The sequence below is a fragment of the Mastigoproctus giganteus genome, chromosome 3 (genome assembly GCF_048544385.1).
Source record: "Mastigoproctus giganteus isolate SK-2022 chromosome 3, ASM4854438v1, whole genome shotgun sequence".
Taxonomy (NCBI): domain Eukaryota; kingdom Metazoa; phylum Arthropoda; class Arachnida; order Uropygi; family Thelyphonidae; genus Mastigoproctus; species Mastigoproctus giganteus.
Window position 1 is genome coordinate 184750176 of NC_143577.1, and position 16643 is coordinate 184766818.

Sequence of the window (16643 nt, forward strand, 5' to 3'; positions counted from 1 at the left end):
GGACAACTTAGTTGATTTCAACCCTTCTAAAACTCAGTCTTGTCTTATATCTCGCAAAAAGGATTCTTCTGCTCCTATGCTTATCTTTAGTGACACTTCGATTTCTAGGCAAAATGATATATCTCTTTTGGGGATTACCTGGATTTCTAATCTCTCTTGGCAGAAGCACATTAGAAATATTGTTTCCTCTGCATCTAAAAAACTTGGTTTTCTCTTTCACTCTTGGCGTTACTTTTCTTCCAAACAGCTGCTCACTCTGTATAAATTGCAAATCCACTCTTCCATGGAATATTGTTCCCACATATAGGGTGGTGCCCCCAAAACCTCTCTCAGGTTTCTTGATTCTGTTCAGAAGAGGGTAGTTAGATTAATTAATGATTCAACTCTAACAGAGTCTCTCCACTCGCTGTCTCATAGACGTACTGTTTCTGCTGCATGCCTCTTCTACAGATACCTCCATGGGCACTGTTCTTCTGAATTGGATTCTATAATTCCTGATCTCTCTTTTAAAATAGTCCAGAGACGTGCCGCCACCAGCCAACATCCATTTACTGTCCAACTTCAAACTCACAGAACCAGCTTTTCATCTTCCTCATTTATTCATTCAACTGCCAATTTCTGAAACAACCTTCCTTCGTACGTATTTCCTGAAAATTACAGTCTACAGAAGTTCAAGTCCAATGTGAACAAATATCTTCTTTCGTCTTCTCAACCTCCAACCCAAGCATGGTACTAAGTACTATAGGTTCTAATACCTCTCATGTTTGGGGTTTACATAAAAAAAAAAAATAAATAAATAAAAAAAAATTCATGGTGTATTCAATGGTAAGAAAATGTGGGTAAGAAAAGGTGGCATACACATGGTAAGAATATACCCAGATCCTTGACATAATGTGGCCTCGATAATGCCCCCCGCATACACACTACTCGGACTCCCTGCAGTCACTATCTGGCAGAGTAGAGTTAGCAAGATTATACACTGGCTTATCCGGAAGCCTCCTAGAGAGTTACCAATAGGTTCAGTCCGGTGTACTAACTTGCGGCCGACCTGCAAATACCATTTTAGAGCTGTACCCTCAAAATGTAAGGAAGATTGGATCTCGCCGCGATGTTCATCATAACCTCAAAAGTCATCAATCATACTGCACGATGGAAGAGATGGGGAAGGGTTGAACGGAACTTAGCTCTGGAGACTAAACATGGGCCCCACCACTTCACGCCTCCAATAAGCAAGGTGGTGGTATTGCACCGGTTGATGAGTCATCTACCACCTAGGAGTAATTTAGACTGTGGAGTAATTTAGATAAGACTGATGAGAGAGTCATATGATGATTGTTGTTTTCTTTTGTGACACCAGGTTGGTTGCTTCAGGAGATGATTTAATTTTGAGTGACCTTATGTTAAGTTAGAGCAATAGATAGTACCAATTTCTGTAGCGGGGATGGTAATTCATTCCAAGGGTGTAGGTGCCTGTCCCCTTCATGAGGCTAATAGTTGCAGAATAATCTCTTATTATTAGTGTACTATTATGTTTGAGTAGATTGTTGGGGTTTGTCTGTTTGATTGTTTAGTTAGATTAACCTGTGATTCACAAGTATTTGAAGAAAGCAACAGATGAGCTCAAGATGCAATTGCATGGAGCTTGGGGGGGGGGGAGCATCTAGTTTGTCTTCTTATTTAAATGTTAATGTCCTTTTTGTATACATTGTACTCCCCATATTCAAATTCTGAATATGGGTAGTACAGCTCTTGTATCTGTGTGGCACTATGTCTGTCATATCCACACAATGTCTGTGTTTAATGGCTTGACCAGTACTTGAAATTCATCAAATTTATTTACTATGCTCCTAGCATTAATGTACATGCAAGTATACATGCACCAGTATTTACTCTTAACTCTAACACAGCCCATGTATTTGCTAGTTTTGTGAAGAACACCAGCAGGTCTTGAAATCTGACAACTCGTTTTCCAGGCAGCTACTTGTTCCAGTAGAAGCAGTGAAAGAATCACTTACACCTCTGTGCACAGCTGCTATTAATATATTAGTCAATGTGCCCTCAACCCCCCTCCCCAGCTAGCAGTTTTCCAGTCCACTCAGCACTGCATTGATAGCATCAGCAAATCTTGTGCCCCTACTATTTAAGTGCATCCCATCCCTATAAAAAGTCTCTCCTGTTAACAAATACAGACCATGCTCAGAAAAACTCTACCATATGAGCCTTGCACACTCATTGTACAGATTAATTTGACGTTGACAATATAAGTGCTATTCATTCATTTGGAGGCATCTGCATTTGAATCCAGTTCAGTGACTGTAGGAGTTCTTAAAGGTCTCTTCAGTCGTGGCTGTCATTAGTCCACCTTGGGTTGAGGGCTGTAAGTTATTACAGGTTTTTCAGCCTGCACAACATGCAAATCGGCTTGTAAACATACTTGTATAGACAATACACACAGCATACACACTGCTATATAAGTAATATAGAAACTATAAATAGCTCAAATGTCATAAGTCATCCTAAAAAAAAAAAAAAAAAAAAAAACGTAGCTAGACTATAGACATAGTCAGAAAAGTGGCAGCTATCTTTTAATGTAACAAAGATATATGACATCTGCTTTCACTAGCTTTGTAGAGTTGCAAATATAGCCAAAGCTCAGTGTGTTATAAAGTCTGCTGTTAAAAATTATGTACATATTAGCCTCATATGGTGTTATGTCTATGTACACAAATGTTTTTATAAGGATTTATTGTATCCCACCTCTTTAGTTTGCTTCTGCAGCCAAGGTATGATGGAAGTCTGGAAGCAACTGCATCCTGGTACCAGCCCTCGAGGATGAAAAAATGAATAATACCAGTGAGACCCTTTCATGTAATGTTATGGTGAAGATTTGAATGTAGTATTATCAGAAGCTTTTTTTTATGTAGTACGGTGGAGCAGCATTTTCTTGTTTAATGTGTTCACTGTTTCCTCATGCAAATATGTGGCTTTGGATTTTTAATCCACTTGGAGCAGGAACCACCCTCCTTTTAGAACTTTTTCTTCCAACTTGACAGAATTAAAATTGGATTATTTTGTCAAGAAACCTTCATTGGAGGCTGATTAATTCAGTCATAGTGAGAAACAAAATGGTCAGAAAGGTAGGGAGCGAAAGTGTTAAATCTATCTGCTATTATCTGATGTGCTGTTATTCATAAGCTGTGCTGAATTGCGAAACAGTTTTGTTCATTTGGCTTCATTTTAATAACAAGAAAAAATTTTATGCATTAGAGTATTCTGGGATTTGCAGGGGTATATTTCAGTGCAGTTGAAATCATATAAATTCATAAACTTTACCTGCTTTCAGTTTCAGTTTAAAAATATATTAGCAACTTGGGCAGAATTGGGAGTAATTTATTTCTATGGTACTGTATGGCTTGTATTTGTCTCTGTTATGTTATGTTATTTGGTTTTTAGGAGCATTAGCAACTAAGGCCATATTGCTCCAGGATATGCGGTGGTCATTCCCTGACCTTTCCGCATCTTCTGTATTTGGTGGTGACGGGTTCGAACGCCGGTCTAATCAAGAAGCGTGTACTACGTACTACTGCGCCTTCCCACCTGGCTACGGAGGCGCCATATATTTGGCTCTAATTTGAACATTACCCAAGCCATGATGGCAAGTACTGCCTCACTATCTTCAGTGATAGCAGAAAGTCTTTCTATGATTGAAATGGCGCACTATGGCCATAGTTGCTGATGTGCCAAAATCGCTAAACCAAACCAACCAAACTATGATTGAAATTGAACACAGGCAAAGCATATGAATGTTATTTAATTTCTTTATGCATGTCTTATTCTAACAGATGTTTGGCTTGCCAGTGGAGTTCTGTATACAGGGTGATTCACTACCAGTGCGACAAACTTGTAGGAGGTGTAGGGGGCACAAAGACAAATCGGAATCACATAGCATTGCAGGGTCCAAAATGCCTTCGTCATGCGGGAGGTCGCGTGAACAAAGAAGCAAAGAAAAAGAACAGAAACAGCAACTCGTTAGTGTAACAGAAATCATTTTAATGACAAGTTTTACATTGGCAAAAAGCCATGCTACAGAAGGTGTTCGAAAGTTCGACCAAAAGCAGTCACACAGGCTTCACAGCGCTGCTGCATGGAATCCCTAACATTCTGGAAGGTTCCTGGCGTGTCTCGAATATCCACGGCAGCTACAGAGATGCGAGCAACGAGGTCTTCAACTGAATCAACAGGTGTCTTGTACACCAATGTCTTCATTTGACCCCAGCAGAAGAAGTCCAGGCATGATAGGTCCGGCAATCTAGCAGGCCAATGAACTGGACCATCACGACCTATCCAGTGCTGTCCAAATGTTTAAGTGTTGGCGGATGTCATTGGTGTAATGTGGGAGAGCCCCATCAGGCTGGAACCACATTGAGCGGCGCAACGACTGAGGAACATGTGCTTCTTCAATAAGTTCAGGCAGGACTTGCTGTAGAAAGATCTAGTATGCCCTACCGTCCAGACGAGGGGGCAGAAGGTACGGTGCAATGAGGTGGTCTCCAACAATGCCGGCCCAAACATTGACAGAGAAACGGCATTGAGTTGCACGTGTTCGCGTACCATGGGGATTCTCCAAAGCCCACAAATGGGCGTTATATTGATTGAAGGTTCCCTCTCTTGTGAAACTTGCCTCATTCATGAACAATACAGATGTAGCAAATGCGCTGTCTGTCGCACTCTGTTGAAGAAACCAAGTAGCAAAAGTCCTCCGGAGTGGATAATCCGCAGGAGTGGATATATAATACGATCTGCAACGCATCCAATCATTGGACGCGTTGCAGATCGTACGAACTCATTTGGTTTGTTGACAGTATCCTCCATACAGTGGATTGGGAAATACCCAATCGTTGGCCTATCGCTCGAGTACTCGTACTTGGATTACCTTCTGCAAGATGTAGGACATTCACCTCATTGTCTGGCGTCCTTGTCGTTCGCTCTTGATTCGTGGTATCTCTCGTGAAACAACCAGTCTCACGTAACCTTCTGTGCACACGTGCAAAAATTGTATGATGAGGAGCACGCCTGTGCGGGAAACGTTCCTGGTATAAATGCAGAGCGGCGCGCCCGTTACAGTCCACAGCTTCATACGCGAGATGCATGTCGGCCAGTTCAACGTTTGAATACTCGTCCATCCTACTGCCTCGGGAACCGGTTCGCAAATGCTGACTTCTAGTGGGATCGCTGTTCACGCGACCTCCCGTTCAACGTCCTCTACCGCATGACGAAGGCATTTCGGACCCTACAATGCTATGTGATTCCGATTCGTCTTTGTGCCCCCCACACCTCCTGCAAGTTTGTCGCACTGGTAGTGAATCACCCTGTATATCTGCATCATAAGCTGAAATGTACTATGTGGTTGTAGAAAAATAGGGCCCAAATCCTCTTCCCATTGGATATTCACGTATTATAACAATGTTCTAATTATCATTAGGACATTATTATCAGTATGAGCAATCAACTTGCATTATTACTAATAATAATTGTTATTTAAAAATCTTTCAAAACCATAAGTTAAAAATATAAGAACTTACTTAAAATTGAATAAAATGTGGGATAAGTAAAGTGTCTTATTACTGTTTCATTTGTACTGATGCATGAAGCAAAGGCGCCGCTGTAGCCAGGTGGGAAGGAGCAGCAGTGCGTAGCACACGCTTCTTGATTAGACCGGGGTTCGAGCCCGTCACCACCAAATACGGAGGATGCGGAAAGGTCAGGGAATGACCACTGCATATCCTGGAGCATATGGCCTTTTGCTAATGCTCCTAAAAACCAAATAACAAACAACAAACAAACAAACAAGCACGAAGCAAGATTGAAATTTTATTATAGATTTTTTATTCAGTGCTTTTAGAGACTGTTTTGTTTGTTAAATCCACACTCAGTGGATTTATTGTTCATCACTCTAAAAGTTCCCCCAATAAAAATTATTAATATATCTTAATAGGAAGTTTATTATGTTATTTTTGTTCATATGTTATTTCTTCATGCATAAAATATTTTTTGTAATCAATATTATCTTTACTTTTAATATCCTTTTATTTTATCTTTTAAACAGAACTTGAAGTAGAGATGAATAAACTGAAAAAGGAACACAGAGAAGTTATTTGTGGCAAACAAGAACTTGAAAATATTCAAGATGAAAAAGTGTCCCGAATAAGAGAACTGGAAAAGACTCTTAGATTTATAAAAGCTGAAAATGATGAGTTACACAGGGTAGGATTATCTCTCTCTCATAAAAAAAAAGACTTTATAAGTAACAAAATTTTATATATATATATATAAAAAACCCTTAGCTCATAATGTGGGTATGTATGCACAGTGCATGTTACAAATGTAAATGGTTGTTCATGAATATAGTTCAGGAATAGCAGTTAAGGGGTATTCTTTTTCTACAGTAGACAATGATCTGTATTTGCAATTTGAACAATTACAATCCTCTGATCTGCATGGTTTTCATTTAGGTTGGATATTTAAGGGTAAATGCAGGCTAAATGTATAGGCACTTCCAGGACTACAAACATCAGTAATTTAAGATACTCTTCTATTAAGTGATAATCTTGAAATCATGTTCTTTGATAAGGTAAAATTTTTTTTTTTTTTTTTTTTTTTAAATCTGGTCAGATATAAACGGATGAAAGTTGCTGTTTTAATGATGTTTAAAAGGCAAGTTCTCATGCAACAAATGAACTATAACATGCCTTATTCTAAAACAACCTGGTTGGAGCATAATAAAATTTATTTTTTTTATGGCTCTTAGCCATAAAAAAATTTATTTTTTTATGGCTCTTAAACAGCATAATGGTTTATGCTGTTTAAGAGTAAACTGTAAACAGCATAATGGTTTCACCACTTGAGATTCAGTTGGAGAGATCTGGATTTGAATCATATGTTAACGACATCTTTTGTTGGGGCTGAAGTTAGCTGATCTTAGGTGGAAGGAGCAGGGTTCCCCCCTTTTCCCCCATTAGTTATTCTGGTCTTCTCATCTTGCAAAACATATAAATTGACCTGTGAACATACATTTGCACAAACAATATAAAGTGGAATAATATGCCTAAGATGCTGATGCTCCATAAAACCTGGGATAATGAAAAGTCCATTCACATAAGCAGCATATAAGGGCTGAAACAATAAAACCAGCTCTGATATGCTGCTTGAGTGAATGTGGACAGTGAAAGAACTACATTTGCTGGTTCTGGATTTGCCCATTTTCAGAAAAATAGCTAGAAAATGGGTGATGCTGGACTTGGGGGGGGTTGGAAAGTTCAACTGTGTTGTTAATAATAATTTTCTTAGTGAATGGCATGTTACTGTTACTACTCAACACAAAACATTATATCAAAATAAAATGAATTAACTAAATTATGATACTGTGTAGATGGTACATTGTTGACTGCTACAGGATTAATGCTTATCTTACAGGAAAATTTGCTGAGATCTGAAATTTTTTCTCTCTTCACTATAGCACACTGATTTCCACAATAAGTAAAACAAACATTATAAAGGGATGCCACAAGGTTAGGAGACACTCCATTTCTGATAAATGATAGACCCTTTTTTACAGATGCAGCATGTCTACCAGTTCAAATCCAGTGATGCCAAAAGTGATAGATGTTTGTAAATTACTGCCATATAGGAATAAATAAGAAATTCATTTATTGCTTATTTATTAATCTCTGCTTACTATTTTGTTATTATGATTGTCTTAATGCTGGTGTAGCATATGTTTGGCAGGTGGTGCTAATGGTCTTTTGACTGTACTTTCCTGAATAAAATGGTTTAGATTAGAGTATTATTAAGACATCCTTTTACTGGATATCTTTTATTTTTTTCCCTTTACAAATGCTTATTCATTGCCAACAGGATAAAAATGCCCTTGCTTACAATGTGTAAAGATCCGAAATGATATCTAGAAGAATTTTATGTAACAATTAACCAGTTAATTTTTATGCAAAAATCATTAAAATTAAAACAGAAATTCATGAAAATACAGTATGTTTAACATCGTTAATCTAATAATTCATCATTAAGAGAATAATTTAAATGACTAAAAGCATATGACATTTTAGGTGGAACATGGAAAGATCCAAATTTGTTTTATATATTAAAAATACATTTTAAATTAATTCAGAATATTACAATGAAATTACATAAAAATCTGCTACAAGCTTTGTCTCAGATGAATTTGATGCAAAATATCAATCGTAAATTAATCTTTAATTATACACTTTAATTAAAATCATGCGTGTGTGTACCAGCTCATTAAAGCAAGGAAACTTTTCCATAAATAAGGAAACTATATTGAATAGCTGCCGACGTAAATATATATCTAAGTTATTTAAAAATAGTTTATAATCTTTTTTATTGTTTCAAAATAATTCGAACATAGGAAAAGTGCCATGAGCCTTACAATAAAAAGAGAGGAATAAAATTGTAAAGTAGCATGCAAAATATGAAAATATATAGATCTTAAAGCAAATTGTGGAGTTTGATGAAGTGGGAACAGTGCACAGTCTACCAAAATCTGGAAGAACTTATATTTCAAAGACAGCTGCCAATTTCTAACTTGTAAAAGAGAATATTGAAAGAAGTCTGAAAAAATCTGAAAGAAAGTGAAGAAACTTAAAATACATAAAATAAGCTTAAATAGAATCATAAAGGAACTTAAAAGTTTATCATTCCATGTTGTTAAAAGTTTATCATCCAATTTCTAACTTGTAAAAGAGAATATTGAAAGAAGTCTGAAAAAATCTGAAAGAAAGTGAAGATTACAACTTAAAATACATAAAATAAGCTTAAATAGAATCATAAAGGAACTTAAAAGTTTATCATCCCATGTTGCTACAAAGTTTGAATGAGGATAACCCAGATAGAAGATTGGAATTTGCTGAGGCTTTGGGCTGTTATTGGGTTTTTTTTTTTTAGGAGCATTAGCAACTAAGGCCATATTGCTCCAGGGATATGTGGTGGTCATTCCCTGACCTTTCCGCATCCTCCGTATTTGGTGGGCACGGGCTCGAACCCTGGTCTAATCAAGAAGCGTGTGCTATGCACTGCTGCTCCTGCCCGCCTGGCTACTGAGGCGCCAGGCTTTGGGCCTGGTGTGTTATAAACCAGATTGACAACGTTTAAACTAAATAGAGCTCTTATTCATCATAACTATATTTATTACTCTCTTAATAACCACAATTATTCTTTAACAAGGATGACTGAAACACTCCTGACTTTAAAGTCTGGGCTGGAATTTGGATAGGTGTCCTCAGACTTTTTTTTTTTTTTGAAGGAAGTATCTGGAGAAAGCTTTCTGAAACTGCTAAGGGACAAAATCAGCTTTGCTTTTTTTATGTAGGAAGAAGCAACAGCTCACTATGCAAAAACTGTTAGTCAAAAAGTTCACAGGTCAATTGGTTGGATGGTAGGGTTCCATTGAATAGGTATTGTGCTACCCATATTTAACATTGTATGATTATTTTTTTGCAGGATAAAGTATTCAGTAATAAGCACAGGTCTTTGTTGGAGCTTTGGCAATCAAAGGTCAGAGAATCTGAGAACACTTCTGCACATTTAATTCATGTAACATATTAAATTGAACATTTTATATCTATATATAAGTTTTGTATTAATATAAAATGTTCAATATGCATAAATGGATGTGAAATAAAGTATGCATGAATGGATGTGAAAATTACACAGAGTGCCAGAAACTAGAAGGGTGAGAATAGTAGAAAAGGAAGTGTAGTAGATATGTGAAAGGTGAAAAAATGTTAATATCCTAAAAGTTATGATGAATTAAGAAAATTATGGGCCAAATTACATAGCCAATAGAAGGTGGGTGAACTGTAAAGTAAAATTAGTTCAGTAAAATACAAATAAAACAAAAATAAAAACGGTACATCTGTAATCAGATGTTGGGGGGGGGAGATATATTTTGATAATGGTCAAATATAGGTAAGGCAAATGTGCAGAATCTGATGTCAGCTGAAACAAATATTGATACATGATCAGGTAATTTCATCAATTCTTGCGCCTTTCACATATCTACTACACTTCCTTTTCTACTATCCTCACCCTTCTAGTTTCTGGCACTCTTTGTAATTTCCACATCCATTTATGCATACTTTATTCAATGTATTAATACAAACTTATATAGACTCCTGCATACTTTAATGCTGCTTTTCACTTTTAGGTGCATCTGTCATACCGAACCTTTTAACTTTTCATTAACTGAAACTATTTCATCAAATTAAAACCTTTTTTTTTCATCCATTGTAACAGTTAATATATACAGGGTGTCTCAAAAATACACAGCATAACTTCAGGAATGAGTTCCTCATATGTAGACAATAAAAATATTTTATATCAACATAGTTCCGGAAATGCTTGGTTCCAGAGTTATTAACCGGAATGTCTTTTCTCCCATAGGTGATTTCCTTCATCACAAGGTACTGACAGAATCCGGTGGTTTTCCATTCCGACCATGTACTCAGTCAGGAGCAAGCGGATATGCACTTTATGTACGGTTTGGCGGCTGGCAATGCTCTGGAGACTCATCGTTTGTACCACAAAAGGCATATTGTTTTCCAGAAAGTTGCTGTACGCCTACCCTGTGAGTTTGTTTGGAAGTACATGGGGCCCAAATAACTTATCACCAAAAACACACCCACCCAGATGTTGAGGCTAAACTGCTGTTGGTGATGTGATGGAAGAATTGCATGTGGGTTTTCCTCAGCCCACACATGCTGATTGTGAAAGTTTTGGATTCTGTCTCATGTGAACTGTGCTTCATCTGTGAATATCACTAAGGCAGTTGTTGTTGTTGTTTGGTTTTTAGGAGCATTAGCAACTAAGGCCATATTGCTCTGGGATATGCGGTGGTCATTCCCTGACCTTTCTGCATCCTCCGTATTTGGTGGTGACGGGCTCGAACCCCAGTCTAATCAAGAAGCGTGTACTGCGCACTGCTGCTCCTTCCCACCTGGCTACAGAGGCGCCCACTAAGGCAGAAAAGTGAGGAGTTGTACCACACTGCTGGCAGAACATTGCTCATGCAGGGTAATCTGCTGGTGACAAGGCCTGTACCTGTTGCAGATGGTAAGGATACAGTTGGTGTTCTCGCAACACTCTCCAAATAGTCGAATGTTGAACAGCCAGTTGCATTTCTATTCTGTATGTGCTGATTCCAGGAGTGGCATGCACAACGTCAAAAATTTCCTGCTCTACTTCAGGAGTCGTAGATCTTGGTCGTCTTGTGTCAGCAGCACGAGGTGTAAAGGTCCCATGTTCACAAAGGTAGCGATGGATACCTTCAAACATTTTCCTGTCTGGACATCTTCGTTCTGGGAACCTTCGTGGTACAAACGACGAGCCTCCAGAGCATTGCTGTCCGCCAAACCATACATAAAGTGCATATCTGATTGCTCCTGATTTGAGTACAGGGTGATTCACCACCGGTGCGACAAACTTGCAGGAGGTGTAGGGAGCACAAAGACAAATCGGAATCACATAGCATTGCAGGGTCCGAAATGCTTTCGTCATGCGGGAGGTCGTGTGAGCAAAGAAAAAGAACAGAAACAGCAACTCGTTAGTGTAACAGAAATCATTTTAATGACAAGTTTTACATTGGCAAAAAGCCATGCTACAGAAGGTGTTCGAAAGTTCGACCAGAAGCAGTCACACAGGCTTCACAGTGGCGCCGCATGGAATCCCTAACGTTCTGGAAGATTCCTGGCGTGTCTCGAATCTCACTGGCAGCTACAGAGATGCGAGCGACGAGGTCTTCAACTGAATCAACGGGGGTCTCGTACACCAATGTCTTCATTTGACCCCAGCAGAAGAAGTCCAGCGATCTAGCAGGCTAATGAACCGGACCACCCCGACCTATCCAGTGCTGTCCAAATGTAACATTTAGGTGTTGTTGGATGTCATTGGTGTAATGTGGGGAAGCTCCCTCATGCCCGAACCACATTGAGCGGCGCAACGACTGAGGAACATGTGCATCCTCAATACGTTCGGGCAGGACTTGCTGTAGAAAGATCAAGTATGCCCTATCGTCCAGACGAGGGGGCAGAAGGTACGGTGCAATGAGGTGGTCTCCAACAATGCCGGCCCAAACATTGACAGAGAAACAGCGTTGAGTTGCACGTGTTCGCGTACCATAGAGGTTCCCCAAAGCCCACAAATGGGCATTATGTTGATTGAAGGTTCCCTCTCTTGTGAAACTTGCCTCATCTGTAAACAATACGGATGCAGCAAATGCGCTGTCTGCCGCACCTCTGTTGAAGAAACCAAGTAGCAAAAGTCCTCTGGAGTAGATAATCCGGAAGCTTCAGTGATTGGACGCGTTGCAGATGGTATGAACTCATTTGGTTTGTCGACAGTATCCTCCATACAGTGGATTGGGAAATACTCAATCGTTGGCCTATCGCTTGAGTACTCGTACTCGGATTGCCTTCTACAAGACGTAGGACATTCTCCTCATTGTCTGGGGCGCCTCTGTAGCCAGGTGGGAAGGAGTAGCACACGCTTCTTGATTAGACCGGGGTTCGAGCCCGTTACCACCAAATATGGAGGATGCGGAAAGGTCAGAGAATGACCACTGCATATTCCCGGAGCAATATGGCCTTAGTTGCTAATGCTCTTAAAAACCAAAATAACCAACCAACCTCATTGTCTGGCATCCTCGTCGTTTGCTCTCGATTCATGGTACCTCTCGTGAAACAACCAGTCTCACGTAACCTTCTGTGCACACGTGCGAAAATTGCATGATGAGGAGCACGCCTGTGTGGGGAAACGTTCCTGGTACAAGCGCAGAGCGGCGCGCCCATTCATTCTGCAGCTCCATACGCGAGGTGCTAAGTGATGCTAAGTGATTCCGATTCGTCTTTGTGCCCCCTACACCTCCTGCAAGTTTGTCACACTAGTAGTGAGTCACCCTGTATATAATCCAAATTAATTCTAATTAAATTGAAAATAAACAGCAAAAGTAAAATAAAATAAAGATAGTAAAGCAAGCATCAGTGACAGCAAAAAATGCACATACAATTACATGATGCATGTGATAAACTTAAATAAAAGGTAAAATAAAATGTATGCCAGTAGCATGGCAAACCAGTAGAGAGAAAATAAGCTTTACCAAGAAGATAATATGAAACAAAAGAAAAGGGGGCGGAGAATAAAGAAGAGAGTACTGTTGGAAAATTGCTCCTAAATAATTTAGAAAATGAAGGACAAAATGACAAAATAAAACAAGATGGGCTGACCATTATGCCCTATCTCATCAGAGGACCACAAGGCCGTAATAGTCAGGGAATCACTGCATTTCGAAAGCTAAACAAATCCATGCCACGACTGAATGACATAATGATCGAGCAGCCAATGCAGTAGATTTGCATAATGGTGATGTGTGTGTATATATATATATATATATATATATATACACAGCAATACCTCACTTAGTACGGCTTCAGACAGCCATGGGTTTTGCTATAACACAGCTTTCAATTAAGTTTAAGTCGAAAATTTACTGTACATATTAAAACTCATTCAATAGCCTAGACATACTCTACATATATGCTGTGGTGCTAACTCTATTGTCTCACATGCACATGTGACAATAGCTCCCCTCAGGCAGTCAGCTGCAAAGTGCAACAGTGTTCAGTATTCTTAATTCCATCCTGACAAGACGACGTGACAGTTTTTCAAACTTTTCCTTTCACAATTTGTTTTTTACCCCTTTATATACGATCAAAAATATATCTGCATTTTGGCTAGAAATCACTGCCAACAACATGCATTCTGTTTTGCAGCATGTTTTGTCCCATTTGGTAAATGATTTCACTGGCTTTGAATTGGAAGTTCAGACAATTGCCGAAGACATTGTGAAGATCGAAAAAGACTTGGAATTTGAAACTTTGGACACTGCCAATGTACGTGACTGCATTGACTCACATGTAAGTGACTTAGATGATGCAACTCTTTTTGAAATTGATGAGCAAACTGAATATGAAGAAGAAGAAGAAAACAATTCTGAAGTGGCACTAAAAGAATTTTCAATAGAAGAAGTGGAGAAAGTTTTTCGGGGGGGGGGGGTTGAAATGGCCTGCGAGGTGATTATGAATGGAGATCCGAATGTTGAATGTAGCATAGCATCAAGATACAGCAAATTTTACAAGATGGGATTTATGCTACAAAGACATGTATGCCGAGAAAAAGAAGAGACTGATTTACCAGACTTCATTATTGAAATACCTAAATAAACAACTGCGCCTTTTTTTATAGCTTTTTTCTCATCTCTCACAATGTTACCTTTTCATTAATAAAATTTTTGCAATATTATTTTATTTCAAATCCTTTTAATTAGCTATCAAGTGCAAATTGTTTATAAATTTATTATAATTTGTTACTGTTTCTCTAGTACGCATTCAATTAAAACCCGTTATAATTATACCTCAATCAGCACGATTTCACATAACATGGAATAGTTTCAGTACCAATTATCAGTGCTATGCGGGGTATTGCCGTATATATATATATATTAAATGAGTAATATGCTGAAATTGTGGGCTAGTGCCTTTTTTATGGCAATAGATGCACTAAACCCATAATGTGATATCTATATACTATATTATTATTTTATAGGGAAGATTATAGTAAGAGAATTATATAAAGAGACATATCTAAATAAATCTATGGAAAACGCATAGGTGAAGTATGTTATATGTATACAAAGGATAACATACAGAAGAATAATATACAAAACATATTGTTGTATACCTACAATGTGGGTGACTTCATCTGAGGTCAACCACCCAAATTGAAAGGAAGAAACAATGATATGGGGTTCTCTGTTTCTGTAATAATCAATATGCACTAAGGCAAAATCAATTTTGACATTATATAACAAATAATAGAATTTAGGAGTATATAAAATATAGTAGAAGTTAAGAAAATTTTATATACTAAATAGTGCACATCGATCATGATCAATGGTGAACTTGACTGCAGTGCTCGAGGAACAACCACTCTTTCGTTTCATGTTTACTTCTAGTAGATAGCAGCGCCAGCACTCATCTCATAACATCAGTCTCGGTTTCCAGTTGCCGCACTGTGTACAATAATAATAATAAACATTATATAATAGAAGCACTATTAAAATATTAAAAAAAATTCTTGCGATATCATGAGTGCTCCATGTTCCCTTCTATTCTTATCATATAAAAAATGATTCGGGAACCCTATCACTCTAAACCAGGAGGGGGGAACCTACTTAGTATTAGGGGCAAATTGTAAGTGCATGAAAACCTGTGGGGGCACATCTTTGCTGAGAAAAATAACGAATCTTAAATTTTACAAATTCATAGGTATGCCTGCGATCACACTATGCAGTGTTAATTAAAATGTTATAATGCATTAATTATCCACACAGTTATAATGCTTTAAATAATGAAACACCAAAGACACCACAATTATAATGTTTTTTAATTTTAATGAAACTTTTTATTGCACCTTAATGAGAAAGTCCAGGTCATCCTAGACTATAAACAGAAAATTTATTTATTTATTTTATTTATGTTAGATGGCAGTGATAAAGCAGCAATTCTTAGTTGGTTTGCAAGATTATCATCCTTAAGTCTAGCACGCAAGTGGTTCTGGCTAAATTTAATGTTGAGAAAAACTGTTCACATCGTCATGTAGTAGAAAATAGTGATGCAAGTTTCAATTATTCCTCAAAAGCAGATATTTTTCAGTATCTAAATTCCAAAATAGATACACTATTAAATTTGGTTTTCAAAGTATTATCCAATTGTAAATGAATTAACTCTAGTTGCAAGGAATCAGGAGCTTCATCTGGCATCACATCAAAAGGAGTTTTGCTCATTCTTGGTTAGAGTTCATGATGATTTCATAAATCTTAAAACCTGTTTTGAAATTGATTAAAAAAAATTGGAACACTCAGCATAATGCACTATTGATTCTGGTTTCATTTCTTTCAGTGTTGGAAAATGTTCCATGCAATGTTTTTTCAGTTGAGTTACGGACAATTTCAGCATTGATTCAAAGGTACTGATTTTGACAAGAAGAGAGGTAATAAGCTGATTTGGCTCATGTAATTTGAAATTTAGATAATTTAAGTGGCTACTGATAGCAACCAAAAATGCCAAATCACATAACCATTTTTTGGTCTTCTAATTTCATAATTTTAGAGCTTTAATATCCACGAAGAGTTTGACTTCATCTATCAGCTCCTAGAAGCGCTTGAGCATGCGCCCTTTGCTTAGCCAGTGAACCTCACAATGGTACAATAAATCACCATATTATGCTTCAAGGTTCTTTAACATTTTTTTTAAATTCTCTGTTGTTCAATCTCTTATTTCTTAGGAAGTTAATACATTTTGTTGCCATTTTCATCACTTTGATTATTCTTAGAGAACATGTACATAAATGCTGTTGGTGATTAAGACAGCGACACACTATTAATACATTAGATTCCAGTTGACGGCTTTCCAATTCTTTTTTAATTAAAGCAACAAGTCCTTTTTGAGATCCTACCATAGATGGTGCACTGTCCGTAACTACACCGTTTAGTTTTTTGT

General features: G+C 37.8%; 1 protein-coding gene across 1 annotated transcript in view; it reads left to right on the plus strand.

The window, feature by feature from the left end:
- The window catches only part of LOC150088463 (serine/threonine-protein kinase Genghis Khan-like), a 905682-nt gene that overhangs the window by 295653 nt on the left and 593386 nt on the right, over positions 1-16643 (plus strand). Inside the window, exon 13 of the mRNA XM_090370169.1 lies at positions 6107-6264. Coding sequence (XP_090226295.1) covers positions 6107-6264 — 158 coding nt within the window. The remainder of the gene's footprint in view (positions 1-6106; positions 6265-16643) is intronic.